Raw genomic sequence first — 23363 nt, forward strand, 5'->3', positions numbered from 1 at the left:
CGTCTGTGAAATGGGGGTCCCGTCTGTGAAATGGGGGACCTGTCTGTGAAATGGAGGTCCCGTCTGTGAAATGGGGGTCCCGTCTGTGAAATGGGCATCCTCCCTGAGCCGTTGCACAGTTCTGTGGATCACGTCTAGGACACTGAGTGTCTCATGGTGAATCGTCCCCGCTCTGTCCCTGACATTGCTTTGTGGCAGAGATCTTTAACGGTATACTTCCTTTGTCACCACAAGTGCTGAGCACTCACTGTGTGCCAGACACAGGCAGCAGTGAGCGGCCAGGCAGGTCTTTCTTCTGAGGGTCTCACTGGGCAGACACACGTGCAGCTAATGTCACTGCTCAGGGTCATGACAGAGGGAAGCTGGAGCTGGCCGGAAGCCTGGAAGGCTGCCTGGAGGGGGTGATGTCCCCACGGGGCAGGGAAGAGAGCTCCAGGCAGAACTGGTGGTGCTGGTGGGTTGGGTGCAGGGCTTGGAGAGGGCTAGGGGAGCCCGTGGGCACGGCTGGGGGGTCAGCGGGGCCGTGTCTGGGCCTGAGGGCCGCCCCCTCTCCCTGGGCAGGTGGCCCCTGAGACCAAAGCCGTCATGAAGTGGATGAGAACCATCCCCTTCGTGCTCTCGGCCAGCCTGCACGGAGGCGACCTGGTGGTGTCCTACCCCTTCGACTTCTCCAAGCACCCCCAGGAGGAGAAGATGTTCTCTCCCACGCCTGATGAGAAGGTGAGAGGGTGGGTGCCCAGACAGGGTGGGGAGGCAGTGTGGGTGGTACCCTTGGGCTGACTCTGGGCGCCGCTCCTGTTTGGAGCTTCTGCCTGTGGCCAGCCCAGCCCCAGAGTCTCCTCCTTCAGGAAGCCTTCTGGCCTGGGAGGAGGCAGCCTCTCTGTGCTCTGAGCCCCCTGACGCTGGCTACAGCCCACCCCCCATCAGTGTCCCTGGCCAGGTCCTCTCTACCTCCAGAGAGCGGCTCCCTTGGTGCCCACGGCCGGCCGGCAGGGGCTGGTGGTCTGTCGGGAAGGGTGCATTCCGGGCAGCGCCGGCAGAGGGCAGTGCTGCAGCGTGCATGCTCTTCCTGGCTCCCTGGGTCCCCAGCGCTTGTTAGAGTAGGCCCCTGGAGTAGGAGAGCGGTGGGTGAGAGCGGGGATATTGGCCTCGCACTTCACACGGCACTCAGGCCAGGCCCTCCCTCTCCAGGCCTCAGTTTCCCTCACTGTACCCAGCAGTTAGACTGGCTGGGAGTGAGACCCCACTTCTCTCTGAAATGTCACACCAACCTGCTGCCCCCAGCCCCCAGCCTGACAGTCCCCCCAGAGCATGGATCCCTGGGCTTCCCACAGGCTGGTCCTCTGGGAAGGGTGATGGTGGGCGGCATGACCTGCCACAGGCCACAGCTGGCTGGGGCCTGGACGGCTCCTGGTGGGCACATGGCCCTGGGTACCTGCCCTGGGGCCAGCCCAGCCCTCCACTTGGTCCCCTGAACAACAAGGAGCTGGGAGCTCTGGCCTTGACCTAGTCACCCACTGAGCGCCAGGCCTGCCCCACCCTGCCCGGGCACCCTCCCTTGCTGGCGGTGTCCACACCTGGCTTGTTCACCAGGCCAGGTGGCACAGCTGGGCCCCACTGCTCAGCCCTGGACTCAGCCTGCCTCGGCCCACCCTTCCCTGTGCTCTGCCAGTCCCGGGCTGGTCCCAGGAGTAGGCCCTGCCTCTGAGGGTCCTCAGTGTAGGGAAGAGATGGCCAGACATGGGCCAAGGAGGATGAGACAGGCAGGGTGCACGCAAGGGTGGACCCCAACCTAGCCCAGGGCAACCTAGCCCATGCAGACATCACTCGTAGCCTCCGTTCAAGTGGAGCCCAAGGTGGGAGAGGTTTTGGGCAGAGGGATGGGGGCACGGCAGACACCCCTGTCCTCTTTGCAGACCCCGAGGGGAGTGAGGGAGCGGCCCGCGGGGTACACGGTGGGCACAGGCAGCTGCCCATCAGAGAGCTCAGGGGAGCTGTCGAGGGTGACACCTCTGTCCGCTGCTCGTTGTTCCTGCCCTTGCCCACTCGCTCACTCACACACTCACTCATTCACTCACTCACTCACTCATTCACTCACTCACTAGTTCACTCACTCGCTCATTCACTCACACACTCGCTCATTCATTCACTTATTCATTTACTCACCAATTCACTCATTTATTCATTCACTCATTTATTCATTCACTCACTCACTTATCCACTCACTCACCCCTTCACTCATTCATTCACTTACTCACCCATTCACTCATTCATTTATTCACTCATTCATTCACTTAGTCACTCACCCATTTACTCACTCATTCATTCATTTTCTCACTTACTCATTCACTCACTCATTTGTTCCCTCACTTATTTATTCAGTCAGTCAGTAATTCATTCACTCTCATTCCTTCATTTATTTACTCATTCATTCATTCACTCACTCACTCATACTCTCATCTATTCCTTCACTCATTTATTCAGTCAGTAATTCATTCATTTCCCCTCTCCTTCCTTCCTTTATTCACTCATTCATTCACTCACTCATGCATTCTCTCCTGCACCCAGCATGTATCAAGGGCCTGCGATGTGTCGGGTTCTGCACTCAGAGCTCAGGAAGCGCCCCCTGCCCGGGTGGCCAGCAGTCTCCACTCGGCCTGGCCGTGGCCCCTGCGCCGTCAGAGAGCAGTGGTGGCACCTGGCCAGTGTTGGCAGTGGGAGCCCCTCGCTCTGGGCTCACTCCCAGATGCTAAGGTGTCCCTGGGGGTGAGGTTTGCCTCAACAAGCCCCGCCAGAGTTGTCGGCCTTCCCCACCAGCCATCCGTCACCGGTCGATCAGCAGTCAGCCCCCAGCCAGCTCGGCCTCTGCGGAAACCAGAGTCCGTGAGGCCGGGAGGGGGGTGCGGGGAGGGGCTGCTGGGGTGTTCTGAGGCTGCCCTCCCCCAGGCTTCCATGGAGCCCCAAGACGAGGCCCCCGGCCTGGCCACTCCCCGCCTGCCCCTCTGCCAAATCCCACTGCAGAGCCCGCTCAGGCTCCGTCCTTCCTGCCAAACCCGCCCAGCCCTGCCTGTGGCCCCCAGTGGGGTAACATCGAGGGTCTCCGTGGGGTTCCCCTCGCCCCATCGAGTCCTCATTTGTTCACTCACAGCCATGCGGCCTCGGGCCTGTGTCCTAGAGTCGCCCTCCCACTCCCAGCAGGGTCACCTCAGGCTCCTGCTCCTCCCAGCCGCCCGAGCCAACCCGGTTTATTCAGTCCTTGTATCTAGGTCTTTCCCTCGCCCACTGACCCTCCCTCGTCCCGTGCCCCGCCCTCCCATCCAGTCCTGCTCTGGCCAGGCCCGCGGCTCACGCACCCCATGGCTTGGGGCTGATGCTGACTCTCTCTGCTTCTTACAGGCCAGGGGGTCAGCTGCTGCCTTCCTAGCCTTAACCCAAGGGGAGGCCCCGGGATGGGGAGGAGAGACTGGGGGCTGGGGGAGGAAGCTGACGGCCCGACAGGCCCTGTGGACATCACATCAGTGTGCCCGCCGTCCCGATAAAGCCCCCACTCCTTCACCGGGTGTTTGAATCCCGTGAGCGCCCCCATGTGCTCCACCCGCCCTGACCTCCAGCCGAGCCACCCTGCCTGCAGGCCCCACCTCAGGGCCTTTGCAGGTGCTGCCCCTCCCTGGACACTGTTCCCGCCACCTGCTCATGCTCTGGGAGTTTGCTCTAGGGGCCCCTCCCCCAGGAGGTCCTTCCTGGTCCCCCACCCTTAGAGCACCCACGCTCTGGTCTCGGCCTCTCGGAAACCTCTCTCACTGTCTCTTTTCCAGATGTTCAAGCTGCTGGCCAGAGCCTACGCCGACGTGCACCCCATGATGATGGACAGGTCGGAGCACAGGTGTGGGGGGAACTTCCTCAAGACGGGGAGCATCATTAACGGGGCGGACTGGTACAGCTTCACTGGAGGTGCGCCGGCTGGAGGCGGGCAGGGAGGTGCTGTGATGGGGGCGGGGGGCAGGAAGTGGGTGGCAGCATCCCCTTCTGCACCTTTTCCACACGCATGCACTTCTGGAACATTAAACCAGTTGCCATCAAGTCGACCCCGACTCATGGTGACCCCATGTGTGTCAGAGTAGAACTGTGCTCCACAGGGCTTTTAATGGCTGATTTTTCGTAAGTAGGTCACCAGGCCTTTCTTCTGAGGAGCCTCTGGGTAGACTCGAACCTCCAACCTCTCCGTTAGCAGCCAGCACGTTGCTTGTTTGCACCATCCAGGAATATCCGAGAGCCACGGAGACAATCACACATCCTGGGGGTGTGGGGGGGCCTTCTCCTCAGGGGATGGGAAAATCTGGGCTCGGCTGCCTTTGATTTTAGTGACGATCTTGATAAACAAAGTGTGTGTCTAACCCTTGCAGAAAAGCTAGACCTGTGACTTCCGCATCACCGGTTCTGTGCTGTTGCCTTTGGGTGCCACAGAGTTGATTCCAAGTCGTGGTAACCCCATGTGACAGAGTAGGACTGCCCTGTAGGGTTTCCTAGGCTGTTGTCTTTATGGGAGCAGATCGCCAGGCCTTCTTCTAGTGGAGCCACTGGGTGGGTTTGAACTGCTAACCTTTTGGTTAGCAGCCGAGCACTTAACTGCTGCGCTGCGGGGGCTCCTTACCGTTTCTGTAGTTTATTTAATATTCACGAATATTCACATTTCATGATTCCAACTGTAATCATTTTTTTTCCTTTGGGGGTTCAGTAGGTTGCCAGATAAAATACAGGACCGCAGTTAAATGTGAATTTCAGATAGGCAACAAAGACAGTTTAGTCCCGTGTAAGTATATCCCACACATTGCACCGGCTGAACTTATACTGAAAACTCATTCCTCCTTTCTCTGGAAGTCACATTTACCTGGCTGTCCTGTGTGTGATGTGCTGCATCTGGCAGCTGTAGGTTCAGATATCACAAGCAGAATAGGGCGTGCAATGGGGGGCGCCCGCAGCTGGGTGCCACGCCCCTGTAGCGGCCGGCCGCCCCGCACGCCTGCACTACGCCAGTACCACATAACGGGGCCTTGTCTGTCCCGTTTGGAGGTGAAGACGTTGGGCTCGAGTCCCCCACCCCCTGCCTGGTTCTCACTGAGGAGCTGGGCCCCCCACTTCTCCTGGGCAGGCAGCAGGTACCCTGGGGCTGAGCCGCCGGCCACGTTCAGCCCCTGCTCAGCCAACTTGCTTCTGTTGCTCTGTGAGGGCTGCTCTTTTGCTAAAACTGGGCGCACGATTCCCCCATTCCCAAGGCCCTGAGGCTTGGTCACGGCCCTCTCACCCTGCTCTGCAAAGGGCCTTCCGTGTGGAGTGAGATAGGGAGAGGCCAGTGTTGGGGACACGGCCACCACCCTCCTTTCCCCAACCCCTAGCCCTCAGGGACCCCAGGGAGAGCGTGGGGGGCTGGTGGGCAGGACAGACGTGCGGACGGACAGGGAGCCCATGGGAGCAGCGTGCATAAGAATCGTTAATAGCCGCAGGTGCTGGGGTTCAGATGAGGCCCCAAGCTTGGGGGGCGTGGGGGGCTCCCTGCTGCTTCTGACCCTGGTGTGGGGGGTGGGGGCTGCTCCTTCAGTGTGTGGGCTCCAGGCTGGCCTGGGAGGGCCGCCAGGGCTCCTGCTGGACAAGGAGCTTTAAAGGCAGGACAAGAAACTGAAAGGATGGACCAGAGCGGGTGGGGGCCGGGCAGGTCGGGGCCGGGCGGGTGCGCCCAGCTCGCCCACACCCTTAGTCTGCTGCTGAGATGGCTGGTTGTCCAGGCCTTGAATTCTCTGGAAAATAGAGGTAATAAGACCTTCCTCCTTGGGCTGTTGTCGGGAAAGGGCCTGGATGAATGGGCAGTATGATTATTATTACTGGGAGTCCAGGCCTCCTCTGGTGCCCACGCCACGTGCTACAGCTTGTCTGCTACAAACTGATTCATGCTTCACATCGTGAGCCGTAACGTGGACGGCGGTCACGTTGGCGCACGTCGGCGCCAGACCGCCTGTGTGCCAGCCCAGCTCTGCCCCTTCCCGCTGCGTGGCCTTGGGGATAATAATAACAATGCCCACCTCCTGGGGGAGCTGGGTCACCCAGCGTGCAGGCCGTGAGTGCTGTGAGATGCCCCCAGAGGCTCGCGCTCACGCCCCCGGACCCGGCCCCTCCCCGCAGGCATGTCGGACTTTAACTACCTGCATACGAACTGCTTCGAGATCACGGTGGAGCTGGGCTGCGCGAAGTTCCCGCCCAGGGAGGCGCTGTACACGCTCTGGCAGCACAACAAGGAGCCGCTTCTGAACTTCGTGGAGACGGTGAGCGCTTGGCGGGCCGGGGGCGCAGTGCCGCACCCCCACATCCACTCCTATAGCCTTGCTCTTTGTTGTCAGCTGCCGTTGAGTCGACCTCGACGCCTAGTGACCCCCACGTGTGCAGAGCACAACTGTGCGCCGCAGGGTGTTCAGAGGCTGAGCTTTTGGAATCAGATTGCCAAGACTTTCTTCCGAGGCACCTCTGGATGTGTTCAAACCACCAACCTTTTAGCTAGTAGTCGAGCGCGTAACCGTTTGCACCACTGAGGGCCTCCTTCCTGACTCTTTACCAGTGAACTATCCATCAGTCCAGGACCCATGCTGGCTGGTCTGTTCTCCTATACGCTGGCCCAGGAACGCTGGCTGACAACGCAGTGCTGGGGGTGGTCAGTTGACACTCGTGAGCCGTCCCACCCTGCTCGGATGTGTATCTGTGCTTCGAGGACAGAAGCTGGAGACTTTGTGTCCCAGACTCCCCTGAAGGACCGGGAGCTGATTGTTGTCATTAGCTGCTGTCTAGCTGGCTCTGACTTGTGGTGACCCCACGTACAGCAGGCGGAACGTTGCCTGGTCCTGCACATCTTCGCGATCGCTGCTCTGCTCGAATCCATTGTCATGCCCGTGGTGTGTCTTGAATGCCTTCCAACCCTAGTAGCTCAGTGGTTCAGAGCTCAGCTGCTAACCAAAAGGTCAGCAGTTCAAATCCACCAGCCGCCCCTTGGAAACCCCATGGGGCAGCTGTACTCTGTCCTGTAGGGTCGCTATGAGTCAGAATCAACTCGATGGCAATGGGTTTGGTTCTATCCTAGGAGCTCATCTTCAAGGACCATATCTGTTGTGCTCCATAGGGTTTTCAGTGGCTGACTTTCGGAAGTAGATCACCAAGCTTTTCTTCCTAGTCTGTCTTAGTCACCCCTGAAACCTACCCACTATGGGTGACCTTGCTGGGATTTGAAATACTGACGGCTGAGCTTCCAGCATCACAGCAACACCTCAGACTGACAGATGGGGGTGGGGGTGGGGATGCAAATTAGGTCCCACAGATTAGGTGTGTTTTGCTGATTTGGGTGTTTTTTGCAGCAAAGCCCCCCGCTGTCTGTTTGTAGTTCTGGGGGCGGCCGCTTCCCATGTCTCCTAGGACAGTGGGTCAGACTCAGGCTTCACGGCGGCTCCCGATGGTGCTGGAGGCAGTAGCTCCCTGTGGGATGCTCTGAGGTCTAGCTCAGAGCCAACTCTTCACCTGTTTGGTCTCGCAGTCCCAAGGGGCACGATTCAACAAGGGGCATGCGGGGGCTAGAGCAGCCTGGGGGAGGACCTGGCCCAGTGCGGAGGCCCTGAGGGCTTCCTGGAGGAGGCGGCCCCGGGCATCTGGAAGAACGATAGGAGAACTCAGTGTCAGGAGAGGGAGCTGCCGGGCATAGGGGTGCGTGTGCAGGACCCTGGGCCTCTGGGAGGCGGCGAGTCATTTCAGACCTGCGAAGGCCCTGGGCTGGAGTAAGGGGCGTGGCTGTGGGGATGGGGTATGGTGGCACCCCTGGGGGAAGGGCTGAGGCTCTGAGATGATGGCTCTTAGCACCAGGGTGTCCGTGTGGTCCAGGAGGGGGTCTTGGGGCAAGATAAGTGCGGTTTTGTAGAAGCCTCTGCTACTTTATGGAGTATTTTCAAGAATCACACAAATTGCATGTTGGCACCTGTGCTCCGTTTTATAGCTAGAGGGACAGGGTGTGATAGGGAAGGACAGCGCTGGTCTGGGCCACAGAAGGGCTCATATCCCTGCTTCGGTGATTGTGAGGCAGTCATAGAGGAGGAGACGGGGGTCAGAGTGGAGGAGATTGAGGGTCATAGAGGAGGAGACAGAGGGTCATAGAGGAGGAGACAGAGGGTCATAGAGGAAGAGATGGAGGGTCATAGAGGAGGAGATGAAGGGTCAGAGGAGAGGAGACAGAGGGTCATAGGGGGGACACAGAGGGTCAAACAAGAGGAGACAGAGGGTCAGAGTCAAGGAGACAGAGGGTCAGAGGAGGAGACAGAGGGTCAGAGAGTGACGTGACCTGTCTAGTGCTGCCCAGCGACTGCCTGGAGCTCCAGGCCAGGTCGGCCTGCCTCAAGCCGCAGTCTGTCTATGAGCCCCCTCCTTTCTAGAAAGAACAGGAACCTTCCTCCAGGCAAGAGTCCAGCCAGCCTCCTTAGAGCAGCCGCTGCAGCAGCAGTAGGAAAAAAACAAAGCCCCAGATAGTAATTAGACGTTAATAGCGCTGTTTGAGCTTCTTTTTTATGGCCATGTGAGTGACCTCGGCTACTTGGGTAAGGATCATCATTCAGTCAGGGCTCCTGGCCAGACCGCTATGCTATTTCATTTTACGGCTGTCTGGTGCAAATGAGTTTTCAGGAGCCTTAAATGGAGCTGCGATTGCTCTGTGGCTATTGTACGTGAAGTCTTGAGGTTTAAAGATTTAATAGCCAGCGCGATAGTGTGTGAGAGCGGGCAGCGCCCCGGCGGCCAGCAGGATGGACAGCCCTGCAGGGGGCCGGGCGATGCCTTCCGATAAGGGCGAGTCTGTCGTGGCCAATTGAGGCCGCTCCCGCGGTGATCCTGACCAGGCCTGGGGTGATGTCTGCGCCTCCCAAGGCCGCAGTGGGGAGCGGGCAGCTTTCCTTCCCGCTGGAGAGCTTCCACCCCTGGTTTGTGGGACCACGACACTTCCACTGGCTAGCAAGGGCGTGGCGAAACCGACCCAGTGCGTGGTGTCGTCTGGTGGGGACCTACTGTGTGCCCGAGGGGAGCGGCCGATCTGTGGTACATTCTCGCCTCCTACTCAGGAGACCCGGCTTTCATTCCCGGCTGATGCACCTCATGCGCAGCCACCACCTATCTGTCCAGGGAGGCTTGCGTGTTGCCGTGATGCTGAACAGGTTTCAGCAGAACTTCCAGCCTAAGACGGCCCAGGAAGAAAGGCCTGGTGATCTATTTCCAAAAATCAGCCAATGAAAGCCCTGTGTATCACAATAGTCGATCTACAGCCGATTGTGGGGATGACGCAGGCTGGGTAGCATTTCATTCTGCTGTGTGGGGTCGCCAGGAGTAGGTGGCTGACTTGATGTCAGCTGCCACAACAACTATTTGCCCTGTTCTCAGGTGGCGGGGGAGGCAGACCAGGGCTTCACAGAGGGGTCAGGCTGGGGGAGGGGGAGCCCAGGGCTGTGGGACCCCACAGGAGACATCCGAGGGGGTGGGTCAGCAGGGAGGGCTTCCTGGAGGAAGAGGATCATGAGCTGGGTCTCGAAGGACGAGAAGAAATCGGTCAGGTGAAGGTCTTGTAGCAGAGGAAATGGCAAGGACAGGCCTGGAGGCTGGAGTAGCCCTCAGTGTGGGTGGGGAGACTCGCAGTTCTGCTGACGTGGAGGGTGGGGTGGAGATAGTGGCAGGGGGCAGGCCCAGCCACGTGGCCTTAAGCCCCAAGTGCAGCCCCAAGTGCAGCCCCACCGGTGAGGAGGACCCACAGAGTTGCTGCGTGGTCTCCTGGCCTCTCAAACGATCCCACCCAGAATAGCTTGGACAAGGATGGCGGTGATGGTTGTGTAACATGATGAACGCGGTCAGTGCCCCTGAATTGTACATGTAAAAATTGTGGAACTGGCAAAAGGTGTGTCACACATATTTTTACCGCAACAAAAAATAAATTAAAAAATGGTCCCACCCAGGAAAGTCTTAGTTTTTAAGCTCCAGTGCTTCCTTCCCCCAGTGAGTCCCCAAGGGGTTGTTTTGGGGTTTAACTGCATTAAGCAGGTGTGGCCGAGTGAAATGTGGCCAAGAACGTCCAAGGAAGGGTCACCAGTCCAGGAGGGCGGTGGGCCGTGCCCACCACACCCCCTCCCACGTGGCCTGCTCAGGTGACAGGTCCTACCTGCTCTGGTTTTGTGCCTTTGCTCCATCACATGGGGCTCCCCGAGGAACAGCAGGCGACATTTGGCTGGTAGAGCATTTCAAGCTGGGAGCAGTGTCCCCTAAGTCTCGAGATCGGTGGAGGGTGAGGCGGACGGGCGGAGCAGCTCAGAGCACCTGGCCCAGTTACTCAGCCTCCATTTTCCCGTCTGTGAAATGGGACAACACGGGGGGTGGGGAGGAGATGGAGGAGCTCACATCTGTGCCAGAATCTCCGAGCGGCGCTCGCTCATGGCCGGTCCTACGGAAGTGTCAGTGGATTTCTTTGTTTTGTTTTTTAATTTTATTGAGGTAAAATATATAGAACATGAAGGGTTCCAGTTTAACAATTGTAAGTGTACAGTTCAGTGCCATTACGTACATTCAAATGTCGTCTAGCCATTACCACTTCCTTTGTCCATCACCCCAAACACAAACTCAGTGCCCCTTAGCTCCTCTTTCTCGCCTCCCCTCGGCCCCTGTCACCCAGGTGCAGCCCCTGTCTCTCTGCATTCGCCTCTTCTGGATAATTCACAGAAGTGGGATCATGTAATAGCTGGCCTTTTGTGCCCGGCTGATTTCACTCAGCATGATGCTTTCACGGTCCCTCCGTGCTGTGCCGTGCGTCAGGACTTCGTTTCTCTTTCTGGCCGAGTAACATTCCGTTGTCTGGATGGACCGCGTTCTGTGCCTCCGCGTGCCTGTTGGGGGCGCTGTTCTGGGCAGTGCTGTGGTGTCCAACTGTCTGTCTGAGTCCCTGCTTTCGAGTCTTCGGTTTTATACCTCGGACTGGGATTGCTGGGTCACCTCGTGATGGATTCAGTGTTTGATTTCTTGAGGATCTGCCAAACTGTTGTCCTTGTTAGCTGATTTTACTTGCCTTAAACCCATTTTACAGTCGAGGAAAATGAGGCACAAAGAAGGAACGGTTTGTCAGAGGCCAGGAGCCCCTGGGGCTGAGCTGGCTCTCACGCCCAGAGAAAGACACTCCCGAAGGCGTGCTAAGGGGGGGTGAAGAGAAGTGGGAGCTCCTTCCAGGGCGCGGCATGACCGTGGGCTTGGGCATATTTGCCTTGGTGACCCCTCCTCCATTAAAAAAAAATACTAAAAATTCCATTTTTGTGACCGCGTCGGTATAAAGTCGAGCATAGTAACATTATATGACATTTTCTTCGACCCAAAAGTTCGTGTTCCTCTTCTGAATTTAAAACAGATAAAACCATCTTGGTGGGCTCCTGGTGGTGGGCTGGGCTGGCCTATGCCTCTGTGTCTGGTGGTCCCAGGCCGGCTGCTCTATGTACCACGCCCAGCGTGCGCCAGGCCGGGGGCCCAGTGTTTCGGAGTTTCTGGAGACCCTGGAAGAGCAGGCTCGAGGAGAGCAAGGCCTGGGGGCCTGTGAGGAGAGCAGCCTCACTGGACGGACCTGTCTCTTCACCAGACCTGCAGCCTCCACGTGGCGATCATCGGAATAGGGCAAGGGCATTTGCTTGCTTTCTGCCAGTTTGTGGAGGGGAAGAAGTGTGGGCGGTATCAGGTGGTCTGGGAGGGCTTGCCATCAGGAAAAGCTGTGTGTCCAGGGGCCACAGGGGCGTGAGCCCAGAGGCTCGGCTGGGTGTGGGGATTGTCCCTACAGCAGTGAGCAGGGGTTGCGTGCAACTGTGTTCCTGCTGTTTACGCTTTCGTTAGCTGTTGTCAAGTCGACCCCGACTCCTGGCGACCCCATGCCCAATGGAACAAAACACTGCCTGTGCCATCCTCAGGATCAGACCATTGTGACCCATAAGGTTTTCACTGGCTGATTCTCAGAAATAGATCATCAGGCCTTTCTTCCTAGTCCATCTGGAAGCTCTGCTGAAACCTGTTCAGCATCACAGCAACACATGAGCCTCCAGTGACAGGTGGTGGCTGCACATGAGGTGCATTGGCCAGAATTGAACCGGGTCTCCGGCTTGGAAGGCGAGAATCCTGCCCCCGCATCACCACTGCCCCACGTACCTTTTCTCATCCCTGAGGTGGGGCTCTTACCCCGCTGCGCAGATGGGGAGTGGTGATGAGGTGTCAGGTGGCTTGTCCAAGGTCAGAGAGCCAGCTGGAGTCAAGGCCAGGCCGAGACCCCGGCTCAGAGGGGTGGGGGGCTGGCGGGGGCAGGGCTGGCTGGGGCAGGGTGTTGGGTTCCCTGGAGCCCATGCACCACCTCAGCCTCAGCGCCTTCGTTCTCGGCCCCCAGGTGCATCGCGGCATCAAGGGCGTGGTGATGGACAAATTTGGGAAGCCAGTCAAGAATGCCAGGGTCATAGTCAAGGGCATCCGCCATGACATCACCACAGGTAGGCACCTCCCTGCTCTCACCTGGCCCGCTTTGGCCAATCTGCAGCAGGGCATGTGGATGGGTGCTGTGGGCAGGTGCTTCCCAACACTCAAGGCTGGGGGCTTTATCGGATCACACTAGTCATCCTTGGTGAGGGAGGGGGAGCTTGTGTGGAAGGAAAGCCAGATGGGGAGGGCCCTGGGTGGGGGAACTCTGGGTCAGGGGAAACCCTGGGAGGACCCCAGGTTGGGGGGACCCTGAATATGGAGGAGACCCTGGGTGTGGGTGACTTGGTGGGCAGGAACCCCAGGTGGGTGGGGCCCCTGGGTGGGGGGACCCTGGGTGGATGAGAACCCTAGATGGAGGGGACCCTAGGTGGGAGGACCATGGGTGGGGAAGAACCCTGGGTGGGTGAGGACCCAGACTGGAGAGAACCCAGGTGTTGGGGGGATCTTAGGTGTGGGAGAGACCCCAGGTAAGGGGGAGCTCAGGTGGGGGATCCTGGGTGGATGGGGACCCAGGTTGGGGGATACCTGAGGGTGGGGAGAACCTGGGTGTGGATGACCTTGGTGGGCAAGGACCCTAGGTAGATAAGGATCCCAGGTCAGGGGACCGGGGTGCCTAGGTGGGGAGAGGGACCCCTGTTGGGGGGGCCTCAGGTGGGAGAGGGCTCCAGATGACAGGGACCCCAGATGGCAAGGCTCTGAGTGGGAGGGGACACTAGTTGGGAGGGGACACTAGTTAGGAGGGGGCCCCAGGTGGGAGAGGACTCCGGGTGGGGTGGCCAGGCCAGTTTAGGGTCTGTCTGCCCTCTGTGTAACCCTCTCTTGGCCCTTAGTGCCCATCACCCTGAGCCAGGTCTGAGAAGGACTTTTACTCTCTCCGTCTGCAGCCCTCAATGGCGACTACTGGAGACTGCTGCCCTCAGGGTCCCACATCATCATCGCCCAAGCCCCCGGCTACTCCAGGGTCATCAAGAAGGTCACCATCCCCGCCCACATGAGGAGGGCCGGCCGGGTGGACTTCATCCTCCAGCCCCTGGGAGCAGGACCCACGAAGTCCCTCCACGGGCTACGGAGAGGTGGGCCGGCGCCCCGTGACCCACTGGAAGACAAAGACAGTGACCAGCACGGCGAGCTCCCAGGGTTCCAGAGGCAGCCCCCCGCAAACGGGGGCAAGCCCTGGTGGTGGTCCTACCTCAGTTCGCTGAGTCAGCACAAGCCGCGCTGGCTGCTCAAGTACTAAGGAGAGACCTCCACCCACCGGGTGGGAGACCCGGAGCCACCTCTGGTCTGGGGGCTTCTGGCTCTCCAGCTGGCCTTCCCCAGAGATTGCATAGAGTCGTTTTTATCTCATTAAATTGTCTTTATTCAGCTTCTACCTGGGGAGAGGCTCTGTGTGTGCTGCATCTGCGGGAGGGATGGACCACCCCAGGGAAGGACCCGAGGAGCACCGGCAGCCTTGGCCTTGCCCACCCTCAGGACCACCCCGGGGGAAGCACATCTGCTATCCCCCAGGGGCAGAAAGGGCAAGGCTGGGATTCGAACCAGTCCAGGCCAGTGCCACTGAACCAGTCGATCTCCCTGGGACCATCAGATCTTTGAATCCAGAGGGGCTGGGTGTTCACGTGGTCCCTCCATTTTACAGATGGGTATACTGAGGCTCAGGGAGGGGCAGTGATGTGCCCGGGGTCATGCACCAAGGGGGTGGTCAGGGCCATGGCAGGAGCTGAGATTCTGGACCCTGCAACCAAAGATTTTAGGTACAGTACAAGTGTGGTGGAGGGTGTAGGTATAAAAGCCATGCAGGTTGTAGGTATGGGAATGGTGGAGGGTGTCGGTAAGGAAATGGTGGAGGGTGTAGGTATAAGAGCCATGCAGGTTGTAGGTAAGGACATGGTGGACAGTGTAGGTACGGGAGCAGTGAAAGGCATAGGGTTAGGGTTAAGGCTAGATGTCCGAATTCAGGGCGCAGGCTCTAGGGGAAGGCTTTCTCTCTCTGCTGGCTCTGGGGGAAGGTCCTTGTCTCTTTTCAGCTTGTGTTCCTCGATTCTTTTAGCGATCTCCGTGTGGCATCTATCTTCCCCCATCTGTGCTTCTCTGTCTAATCTGCTCTTTTTATATGAGTGGGTTTAAGACACACCCTACACAGATATGGCCTTATTACATAGCAAAGAAAACTGTATTCCCAAATGGGATTACATCCACAAGAAAATTGTTGGGTGCCATCACTCTGATTCTGACTCATAGCAACCCTGTGGCTGGGTGAATACCAACCATCAACCCTTCAGTTAGCAGCTGAATGTTTAACCGAGTGCTTCACTATTGCTCCACCTGGGCTCATTTTATCCACAAGTATAGGGGTTAGGATTTACAACACATATTTTTGGGTGTCGCAAATCAATTCATAATAAGCAGCGTTCTTAAAACAAAGTGATACTAAGATACAGCTATTGGTCTCTACCTGTCTGAAGCAAAAGACAAAGAAACCAAAGACTCAAGGGAGTAACTAGCCTAGAGGACAAATAGTCTACACGAACCACGGCTTCATCTACCCTGAGACCAGAAGAACTAGATGGTGCCCAGCTACCACTACTGACTGTTCTAATCAGCACCACAATAGATGGACCCTGATAGAATGGGAGGAAAATGTGGAACAAAACCTCAAATTCCTAAAATAAATAAATTAATTAAAAAAAAAAAAAACAGACCTACTGGACTGGTTGAGACTGGAGGACTCCCGGAGACTATTGCCCTGAGATAGTCTTCAAACCCTGAAACAAAACTAACTACTGAGATCACCTTGTAGCAAAAGAACAAATTGGCTCAAAAAATAATGACTGTCACTTGTAAGTACTGTGCCTTTTTAAAAAGTCATCTGCATGAGACCAAACAGTCAACAATTACTTTAAGACAAATACGAGGATGTAAATGGGCAGGGAAACTAGATTAATGGAAATGGAACAACCAGAATGGAAGTAATGAGACTGTTCATGCATTGTGAAGAATGTAACCAATGTTACTGGACAATTTGTGTAAAAGCTGTTGAATAGGAGCCTAAACTGCTGTGTAAACCTTCACTGAAAACACAATAAAATATTATTTAAAAAACAACAACAATAAAGTGATAAAGTTTGAAAATAAAGCGATGATCAAAGAGATCTCAAGCCTGTATACACCAAAGGAAAATGAAGGCTTTGCTTTTAGTACAGAGAAGGTGGAATTAAGATCAAAAACACTGAACAGGAAAGACATTTTGAACAATGAAAAGAACAATTTATGAACAAGATATAATAATAAATCTGCCTTATTCCCTAATCAACTTCTCAGCTAATCATATTAAGCCAAGTCATGTAAAAGTACAAAGAGAACTTAATACAACATGATTCCAGTAGGAATCCCAGTGTACCTTTTTCAAAATCAGACCAATCTACTCGATAATAAATAAATTAGGTTTTAGAGAAATTGAATCACATAATCAACAAACTCAATTTAATAGATGCATGCAAAACATTTCATACTTCAAATAGAGATTTATGCTTTTTACAAAGACCATTGAGCATTTATAAAAATTGATAATGTACTTAGCCACAAAGAAAACTTTAAGAAAAAATTAAAAGGCAGAGACAGAACAGGTCACTTTGTCTATACATACCATACCAGTTGCTGTTGAGTCCAGTTCAAGTCAAGGTGGCCCCACGTGTGCTGCATAGGGTTTTCAATCGCTGATTATTCAGAAGTAGATCACCAGGCCTTTCTTCTGAGGAGCTGCTGAGTGGACTCAAACCTCTAACCTTTCAGTTAGTAGCCGAAATCATGAACTGTTTGCTCCATGCAGGGACTCCTCGCTAGCCATATGCTAGTAAAATGGGAAATGATAAATAAAATTTTGACCTGTCCCCCAAAAACCCATTATCTCTTGGAAAGTAGTAAACACACTGTTGCGTTAAGCTTTGTGTTAGAGGGTAGGTTGAGCTCTAAGGCAGAGAACCAACAGCCAAGTGGATTTACACGATGGAAGTTGACTTTTAACTTAAAAATTTGGGCTGTGTGGTGGTTTGCCTCATGAGGTTCTCTGGTTGGCTGAATGCTGTAGAGACCAGGCTCCTTTGTCTTGTTGCTCCATTCTCCTAGGGTGCACCCTCATCCCCCTGGTCCCAAACAGCTCACCAAGACACTGCATTTCAGCAGAAGGGGGAGGAGAGGGCAGGCCCCCAGGTTATACCTGTCCCTTCTACTCACATCCCATTGGCCAGAACTTAATCACATGGCCACACCTGCCTCAAGGGATGTTGGGAGATGTAGTTGTCATCATGGATGGGATACACCAATTACAAACCAAGGGTTCTGTCACCCCAGAAGAGGGGAATGGATTTTAGGGGACAATTAGAGTCTGAACTATATACTTGGAGTCAAAAGGAAATGAAAACTGAAATATTAAACTGATTTCAAAGCAGTGAAAAGAAAAACTCTTCAATGCACACAGTAGAAGCTGTAACCAGAAGAAATTTAAAAGACTTAAATGCATTCATTATTGAAGAAGAAAGACCAAAAATAAAGGGACTAGTTTATCACTTTAGAAAACAGAAGAAGATAAGAAGAGGGAAACAGTAGAGATAAAAGTTGAAATAAAGGAAATAGAAAGCAAACGAACCAAAATAGAAGAAAGTATTAATAAACTTCAAAGCTGGTTTTTTAAAAAGATGAGTAAGATGGATAAGTCTCTCAGATACCTGATTAAGGAAGAAAGAGGAGAGTAAAAGTGGCAATATTAGGAATGAGAAAAGAGACATGACTGAAAAAGTGGAAAACATTTAAAATGTTTTTTTTTTTAAAGAAAACTTCATGTCACTTTATGGCAACAAAATCGAAGACCTAGAGGAAAAGCGATGGCTCCCCAGCAAAATATAAATGACCAAAACTAACCCAAGAGGATAGAGATGACTTGAACAGATCAAGTATCATGAGGTATGATTCCGTACATACAGTCAAAAAAGAGGTTCTGAGAGGGGCTCTCGATAACCTTTAAAGAACAGATAATTCCAGTACTGCCAGCAGAAGGAACAAATCAGTCTTAGAAGAAATAAAACCAGAATGCTTCTTAGAAGTGAGGATGGTGGGACTTCAGACCACTTACTTTGGACATGTCATCAAGAAAGAAGGATTAATAATAAAAAAGGACACCTGGAGTAGGGTGGGCCCTAATGCTATAAACTCCTGTCCTTATAAAAGAGAAGAGACACAGAAAAACACACAGAGGAGGAAGACAATGGAGCCTGGTCTCTAGAGCATTCGGCCACAAGCCAAGGAATGCCAAAGAATGTCAGGGAACACCGGGATCCACCAGAAGTTGGGAGACAGGCAGGACCAGATTCTCCCTCAGAACCTTGGAAGGAATCAACACGGCCGACACCCTGATCTCGGACTCCCAGCCTCAGAACTGTGAGATGATAAATTTCTGTTCTTTAAAGCCACCCACTTGGTATTTTGTTATGGCAGCCCCAGGAGATTAAGATAGAGACCATGGGCAGGGGGTGATGGGGAGCCTCCTAGGAAAAGAGTGATGAGAAAGGACAGAGAGAGGGACTGGAGTCCAACTCTAGATTTCACAGTATTCAAAAGGCTCTCTGAGAGAAGTTTCTGTGAAAGACACTAGGAAGGAGCATCTAAGACCAAGAAGTCAAACCAGGTGATGGTATTGACGGGATGTCAGGACTGAGATAATTCACGAGGCACGTGAGTGGGAGCAGTGTACGCCCAGAGCCTCTCACTACTTCCCTGTCACTCTGTATGATGCTGACTCCTTCTGGTGTCTGTGGTCCCTGTTGTTCTGTGAGCTTGGTTGTGGGAAGGAACAAGCATGGTCTGGCTACTGCCATATCCCCCAGTCCTAACAAAGAGCCTAGTAAATCAAGGATGCTCTCATTGGATGATGAATGAATGATGAATGAGTGTGAAGGATTGAATTGTGTCCCTCAGCAAGTTATGTTGCAGTCCTAACATCTGTACCTGCAAACATGACCCTGTTTGGAAGTAGGGCTTTTCTTTTGTTGTGTTACTGAGGTCATACAGAATAAAGTGGCTCTTAAACCTAATCCCTTCTGAGTGGTGTCTTATAAAAAGAACAGAATGGACATAGACACACACAGTGGAAGACAGACACCATCTGAAAATACATCTACAAGCAGCAAAGGAATACCAAACATTGCCACCAGAAACTAGGAGGGAGGTTCACAGGAGGAATCAACACGGCTGAGACCCAGATTTGGACCTTTAGCCTCTGGAATTGTGAGAAAATACATTTCTGTGTTTTAAAGGCACCCAAGTGTGGTATTTGTGTTACAGCAGCACTAGGAGACTAAGCAAATGAATGATGAATGAATGAATTAATAAATGAATGAATGAATGGAAGAATGAAGGATAGGATGAGAACTGGAAATAAGCCATTGATTGGCTGTGTGGACACCGTAGAGACCTTGGCAATGACTGTCTCAGGGAGTGGCTGGGTATGGCCATGGTGAACATGCATCTACAATCCAAGGAACACCAGGATCCACCAGAACCCAGGAGACAGGCAGGAACAGATTCTCCCTCAGAGTCTCGGGATGTGGCCATACTTTCTTGCCTGCCTGGGAAGGAAATGGGCTTGGACCTCACTGAGTGTGGAGTAGGGTGGAGTCAGGGAGGGTTCTTACTTCTGGAAGGGTAGAGTTCATGGTTATTTTTCTAGAGACTGGGATGAGCCAGGAGCCCCTGGTGGTACAAGTGGTGAACACGTTTGGCTGCTAACCAAAAGGTTGGAAGTTCTAGTACACCTTGGAAGGAAAGCCTAGTGATCTACTTCTGAAAAATCAGCCCTTGAAAACCCTATGGAGCACAGCACTACTCTGACACAAGCGGGGTCGCCATGAATCGGAATCAACTAGATGACAGCTGTTTTGTTTTTAGGGGTGGAAGGTGGCGGTGGCCTTAGGCATGGGAAGTGGCAGGAAAGAAGGTAAAAAGGGGCCTGGTTGTAGTCAGGGCTGGAGGGTAGGAAGTGGAGACATTCTTCACCTGAGATGGGGGGATGAGGGGCCTGAGGAGTTACCCACAGAAGTGGGTGGGGAGCCAAACAAGAGGAACAACTCGAGGGTGGAGCGGGCCGAGGACTTTGCTCCTGACAGTGGTGCTCACCCTTGTTCTTGAGCTCCTTCCAGCTCCCCACCACCCCGGGTGTGGCACATTCTAGAATATTCTGGTCCCCCCACTCCTTGGGTATGGCACGTTCTAGAATCTTCTCCTCCCCTCCCCCCACACCCCGGGTGTGGCACATTCTAGAATCTTCGGGCCTCCCCCACTCCTTGGGTGTGGCACACTCTAAAATCTTAGACTTTTGACTTGGAAACAACCTGGATGGCCATCTAGAGAGACCTCCACCTACTCATCACCTCTCCAACATCCCTGATGGCTGGTCTTGTATGCCTTCAGGGATGGGGTGATCGTCCCCTTGCTGGGAAACCAACACTGTTTTGGATGGCTCTCTCTGGGAGAAAACTCTTCCTTCAATGGGGCCCATTTCATCCTTAGACTGACCACCGAGTGCTGCTCTCTGGGGCCACGCTGGCCAAATCCCCTCTCTCTTCATTGCTACAACTTTTCAACCAACCAGAGGCAGCTCCTGTGGGCTCACCACTTTCCTCTCTGCTAAATGTCCGATTCCATTCTCCCCAAGGGGATGATACACAGGAAGAGGAGAGAAGCAATTTGGGACCAATCCCCATGTTCTACCCTGCATTAAACCATAAACCACTCTCAAATTATTTTATGAGAGTCATTTTTTTCCTTCCATTTTCGTATACAAATCTAATCTTTTGAGAACCCACTCCCTTCTAACTGGCATATTATGGGCTTTCATCAATAATAATATACGATCAATTACTCCAATGTAATGGATTAGCCAAGAGAGCCATATTTTCCCCTCTGAGTTTGAGTCTGGTGCGACACAAAACTCCACAATTGCAGCGTAGCAGTGGCCTTGCCCTTGGCTGTGGATTATCTTTACCTTTTAGCTGAGATTAAATTTATATACAATTTACTTAGGAAAAATTCAAAAGGGCATTTTATATCCTAACTCCACAGACGACACCATCACGGAGTGCGATAAGCAGCCAGGAGGTGGATTAGTGGCCCAAATTGCCTTTTGCGTTTGCTCTGAGCTTCGTTCATCTTTATTTGGCCACACAGATAATTTTTTTGTCATCAGAAAGTTGAGCTCCATAAATCCAATATCGCCCAATTCAATAAAGAGAATCAGAGCCTGTTTCAGCCAGTCTGTGTGTCTCTTGGTGAAAAACTAAGCCATAATCTTTGACTAAGATGGTTGGGAAAAGCAGATGACTCCAAGAGAAGCTGAGGACTGCCCACCTTGTCCCAGGACACTGGGTAGCCTTCTCCAGGTGCAGTGGAGACCCCAGGCTCAAGCCATTAGCTTGGGCTCGTGCCTTTCTCCACAACTGACCTGAACTCCAACTGCCAGAGTGAATACAGAGAACAGCAGCTTCCTCTCAGCAATGTGGCCAGCTCATGAAGAACAGAATCACAGGCATGAAGGGTTGGGTCTGGGAGGCTGGGGCCCAGCCACACACATCTGATACCAACAATGGCTTCTCTTGCTTCTTGAGGCAGAAGGATCTGGAAGAAAGGTGGATGGTAGGCCACAGGTGCTGGGACTCAGGACGTGTCTGTAGGCTGCCATATTTGCTCTCTGGTCAGGACGACAGAAGAGTTTGACCTGAAGAATTTTAATAGAAATAGGGTCCTTGGAAACCCTGACCTGTTCTTCAAGGCTGGTTGCAAATTCCACCTCCTTCATGCAGCCTTTGCAATCACCCTAAAACTAGTTGCCATTGAGTTGACTCCGACTCATGGCATGCGTGTCAGAGTAGAACTGTGCTCCATAGGGTTTTCAGGGGCTGTTTTTTTGGAAGTAGATCGCCAGGCCTTTCTTCTTATTTATTTATTGTACTTTAGATGAAAGTTTACAGAACAACTAGTTTCTCATTAAACAGTTACTACACATACCCTTTTATGACATTGGTTAACAACCCCACAACACATCAGCACTCTCCTTTCTCGAACTTGGTTTCCCGATTACCAGCTTTCCTGACCCCTCCTACCTTCTAGTCCTTGTCCCTGGGCTGTTGTGCCCCATTAGTCTCATTTTGTTTTATGGGGCTGTCTAATCTTTGGCAGAAGGGTGAACCTTGGGAGTGACTTTATTACTGAGCTAGAAGGGTGTCCGGGGGCCGTACTCTCAGGGTTTCTCTAGTCTCTGTCACAGGCCTTTCTTCTGAGGCACCTCTGGGTGGACTTGAACCTCCAGCCTTTCGGTGAGCAGCCAAATGAGTTCACTGCTTGCACCAACAGGGAATTCTCAATAACCCTAATCAGAATTAATTTCTCCTTCTCCACTGATCCCACAGAATGTAGCTAATTCCTCTCTTTACCTCCTTATTTAATCCAGTTTTAAGTAATAATGAGTCAGAAGAAGACAGGAGGAGGAGAAAGAAGAAGAAAAGGAGAAACCTACCTCCCTGCCCTCATGAAGTACTTTAAGGTCATTGTCTTGAAGTAACTTGTGAGGTAGGTGGTGTGGTCTCTCTATCACCCTCACTTCTGTGTTCTCATCACAGTCCAGTGCTCAGAAATAATGGCTTCAGTGAAAAGAGAAAAACCAAAACCAAAAACTAGCTGCCGTCGAGTTGACTCTGATTTATGGCAGCCCCAAGTGTGTCAGAGTGGAACTGTGCTCCAGAGGGTTGTCAATGGCTGCTTTTTCAGAAGTAGATTGCTAGGACTTTCTTCCAAGGCACCTCTGGGTGGAACCAAACGGTCAAGCTTTCAGTTAGCAGCTGAGTTTGTTAACCATTTGCACCACCCAGGGACTCCAGTGAAAAGAGAATTCCTCACTAATCGCTCCACTTCCTCACTTCGCATGTTTTAGGTCTTGGGTTTTACCTTATTAGAAACTAACAGATTTGCCTGTTACTGTTTCATGGATGCTGGCAGGAGACACGAGACTCCTGGGTCAGAGACAAAGGACTTTATTACTCTCAGCACAGCAAGCAGCATGAGCTTCATGTTGGTGTTGGTTCCTCTTGCCCCCAAATGCTGTGGGACTGACTTACAGGAGCCCAGGTGGACCCTGGGCAGAGCAGGTTTGCATCGCTAGCTGGGAACACTGAGCTCAGGAATCTACATTCCAGTATCCCCAGGAAGAGGGACAAGGTGCTTGGAGTCCACAGCAGGGCCTCTCTCATCACCACCTGTCTCCCCACCCACTGCAATCTGGCTTTCCTTCTCATTGTGGCTTCTCACTCAGTCATTGAAGTCCTTCTTACTGCCAACCAAGTGGAAACTGCTTGGCCCTTATCTTGCTTGATTTTGCGTGTTGATGCTGCCAAGCCTTCTCCCCTCCTTGATCTGTTCTCCTTGGTCATTGCCTCTGCAGGAAACCTTCCACCTCTCTTCTTCTTAGTCTCCTTCCTGGCATTCTCCTCCTCTGCTCAGCTCTGAAACACTGGTAGCCCGGGGGCCTCCTTACAGTCTGCTTCTCTTCTCTTTCTGCACTCTCTCCTTGGAGAGAAATGTCCACTTTCACTGCTATGACCACCGCTCAAGGACTCCAGCCAGAGGGGAAGGCTGCTTTACCCTCCTCTGCCGGGTGGATGGGCAGCCTCCTGGCCCCATCGCTGCAGGTGGGCCGCCTTTTCATGGACGGACCACACCCTGCTGCAGGCATCTGTTTCCTTCTCTGTCACCCCGTTAGACCACGGGCTGCC

The 23363-nt window shown here is 53.5% G+C and overlaps 1 protein-coding gene across 1 annotated transcript in view; it reads left to right on the top strand.

Moving 5' to 3' along the window:
• CPZ (carboxypeptidase Z) overlaps positions 1 to 13786 on the top strand; it is a 24402-nt gene extending 10616 nt beyond the window's left edge. Inside the window, exons 6-10 of the mRNA XM_004383502.1 lie at positions 562 to 720; positions 3816 to 3951; positions 6175 to 6314; positions 12461 to 12560; positions 13434 to 13786. Of these exons, the coding sequence (XP_004383559.1) occupies positions 562 to 720; positions 3816 to 3951; positions 6175 to 6314; positions 12461 to 12560; positions 13434 to 13786 (888 nt within the window). The remainder of the gene's footprint in view (positions 1 to 561; positions 721 to 3815; positions 3952 to 6174; positions 6315 to 12460; positions 12561 to 13433) is intronic.
• Positions 13787 to 23363: the final 9577 nt, after the last annotated feature.

This window comes from Trichechus manatus, unplaced genomic scaffold, assembly GCF_000243295.1.
Source record: "Trichechus manatus latirostris isolate Lorelei unplaced genomic scaffold, TriManLat1.0 scaffold00111, whole genome shotgun sequence".
In the NCBI taxonomy this organism is placed as follows: domain Eukaryota; kingdom Metazoa; phylum Chordata; class Mammalia; order Sirenia; family Trichechidae; genus Trichechus; species Trichechus manatus.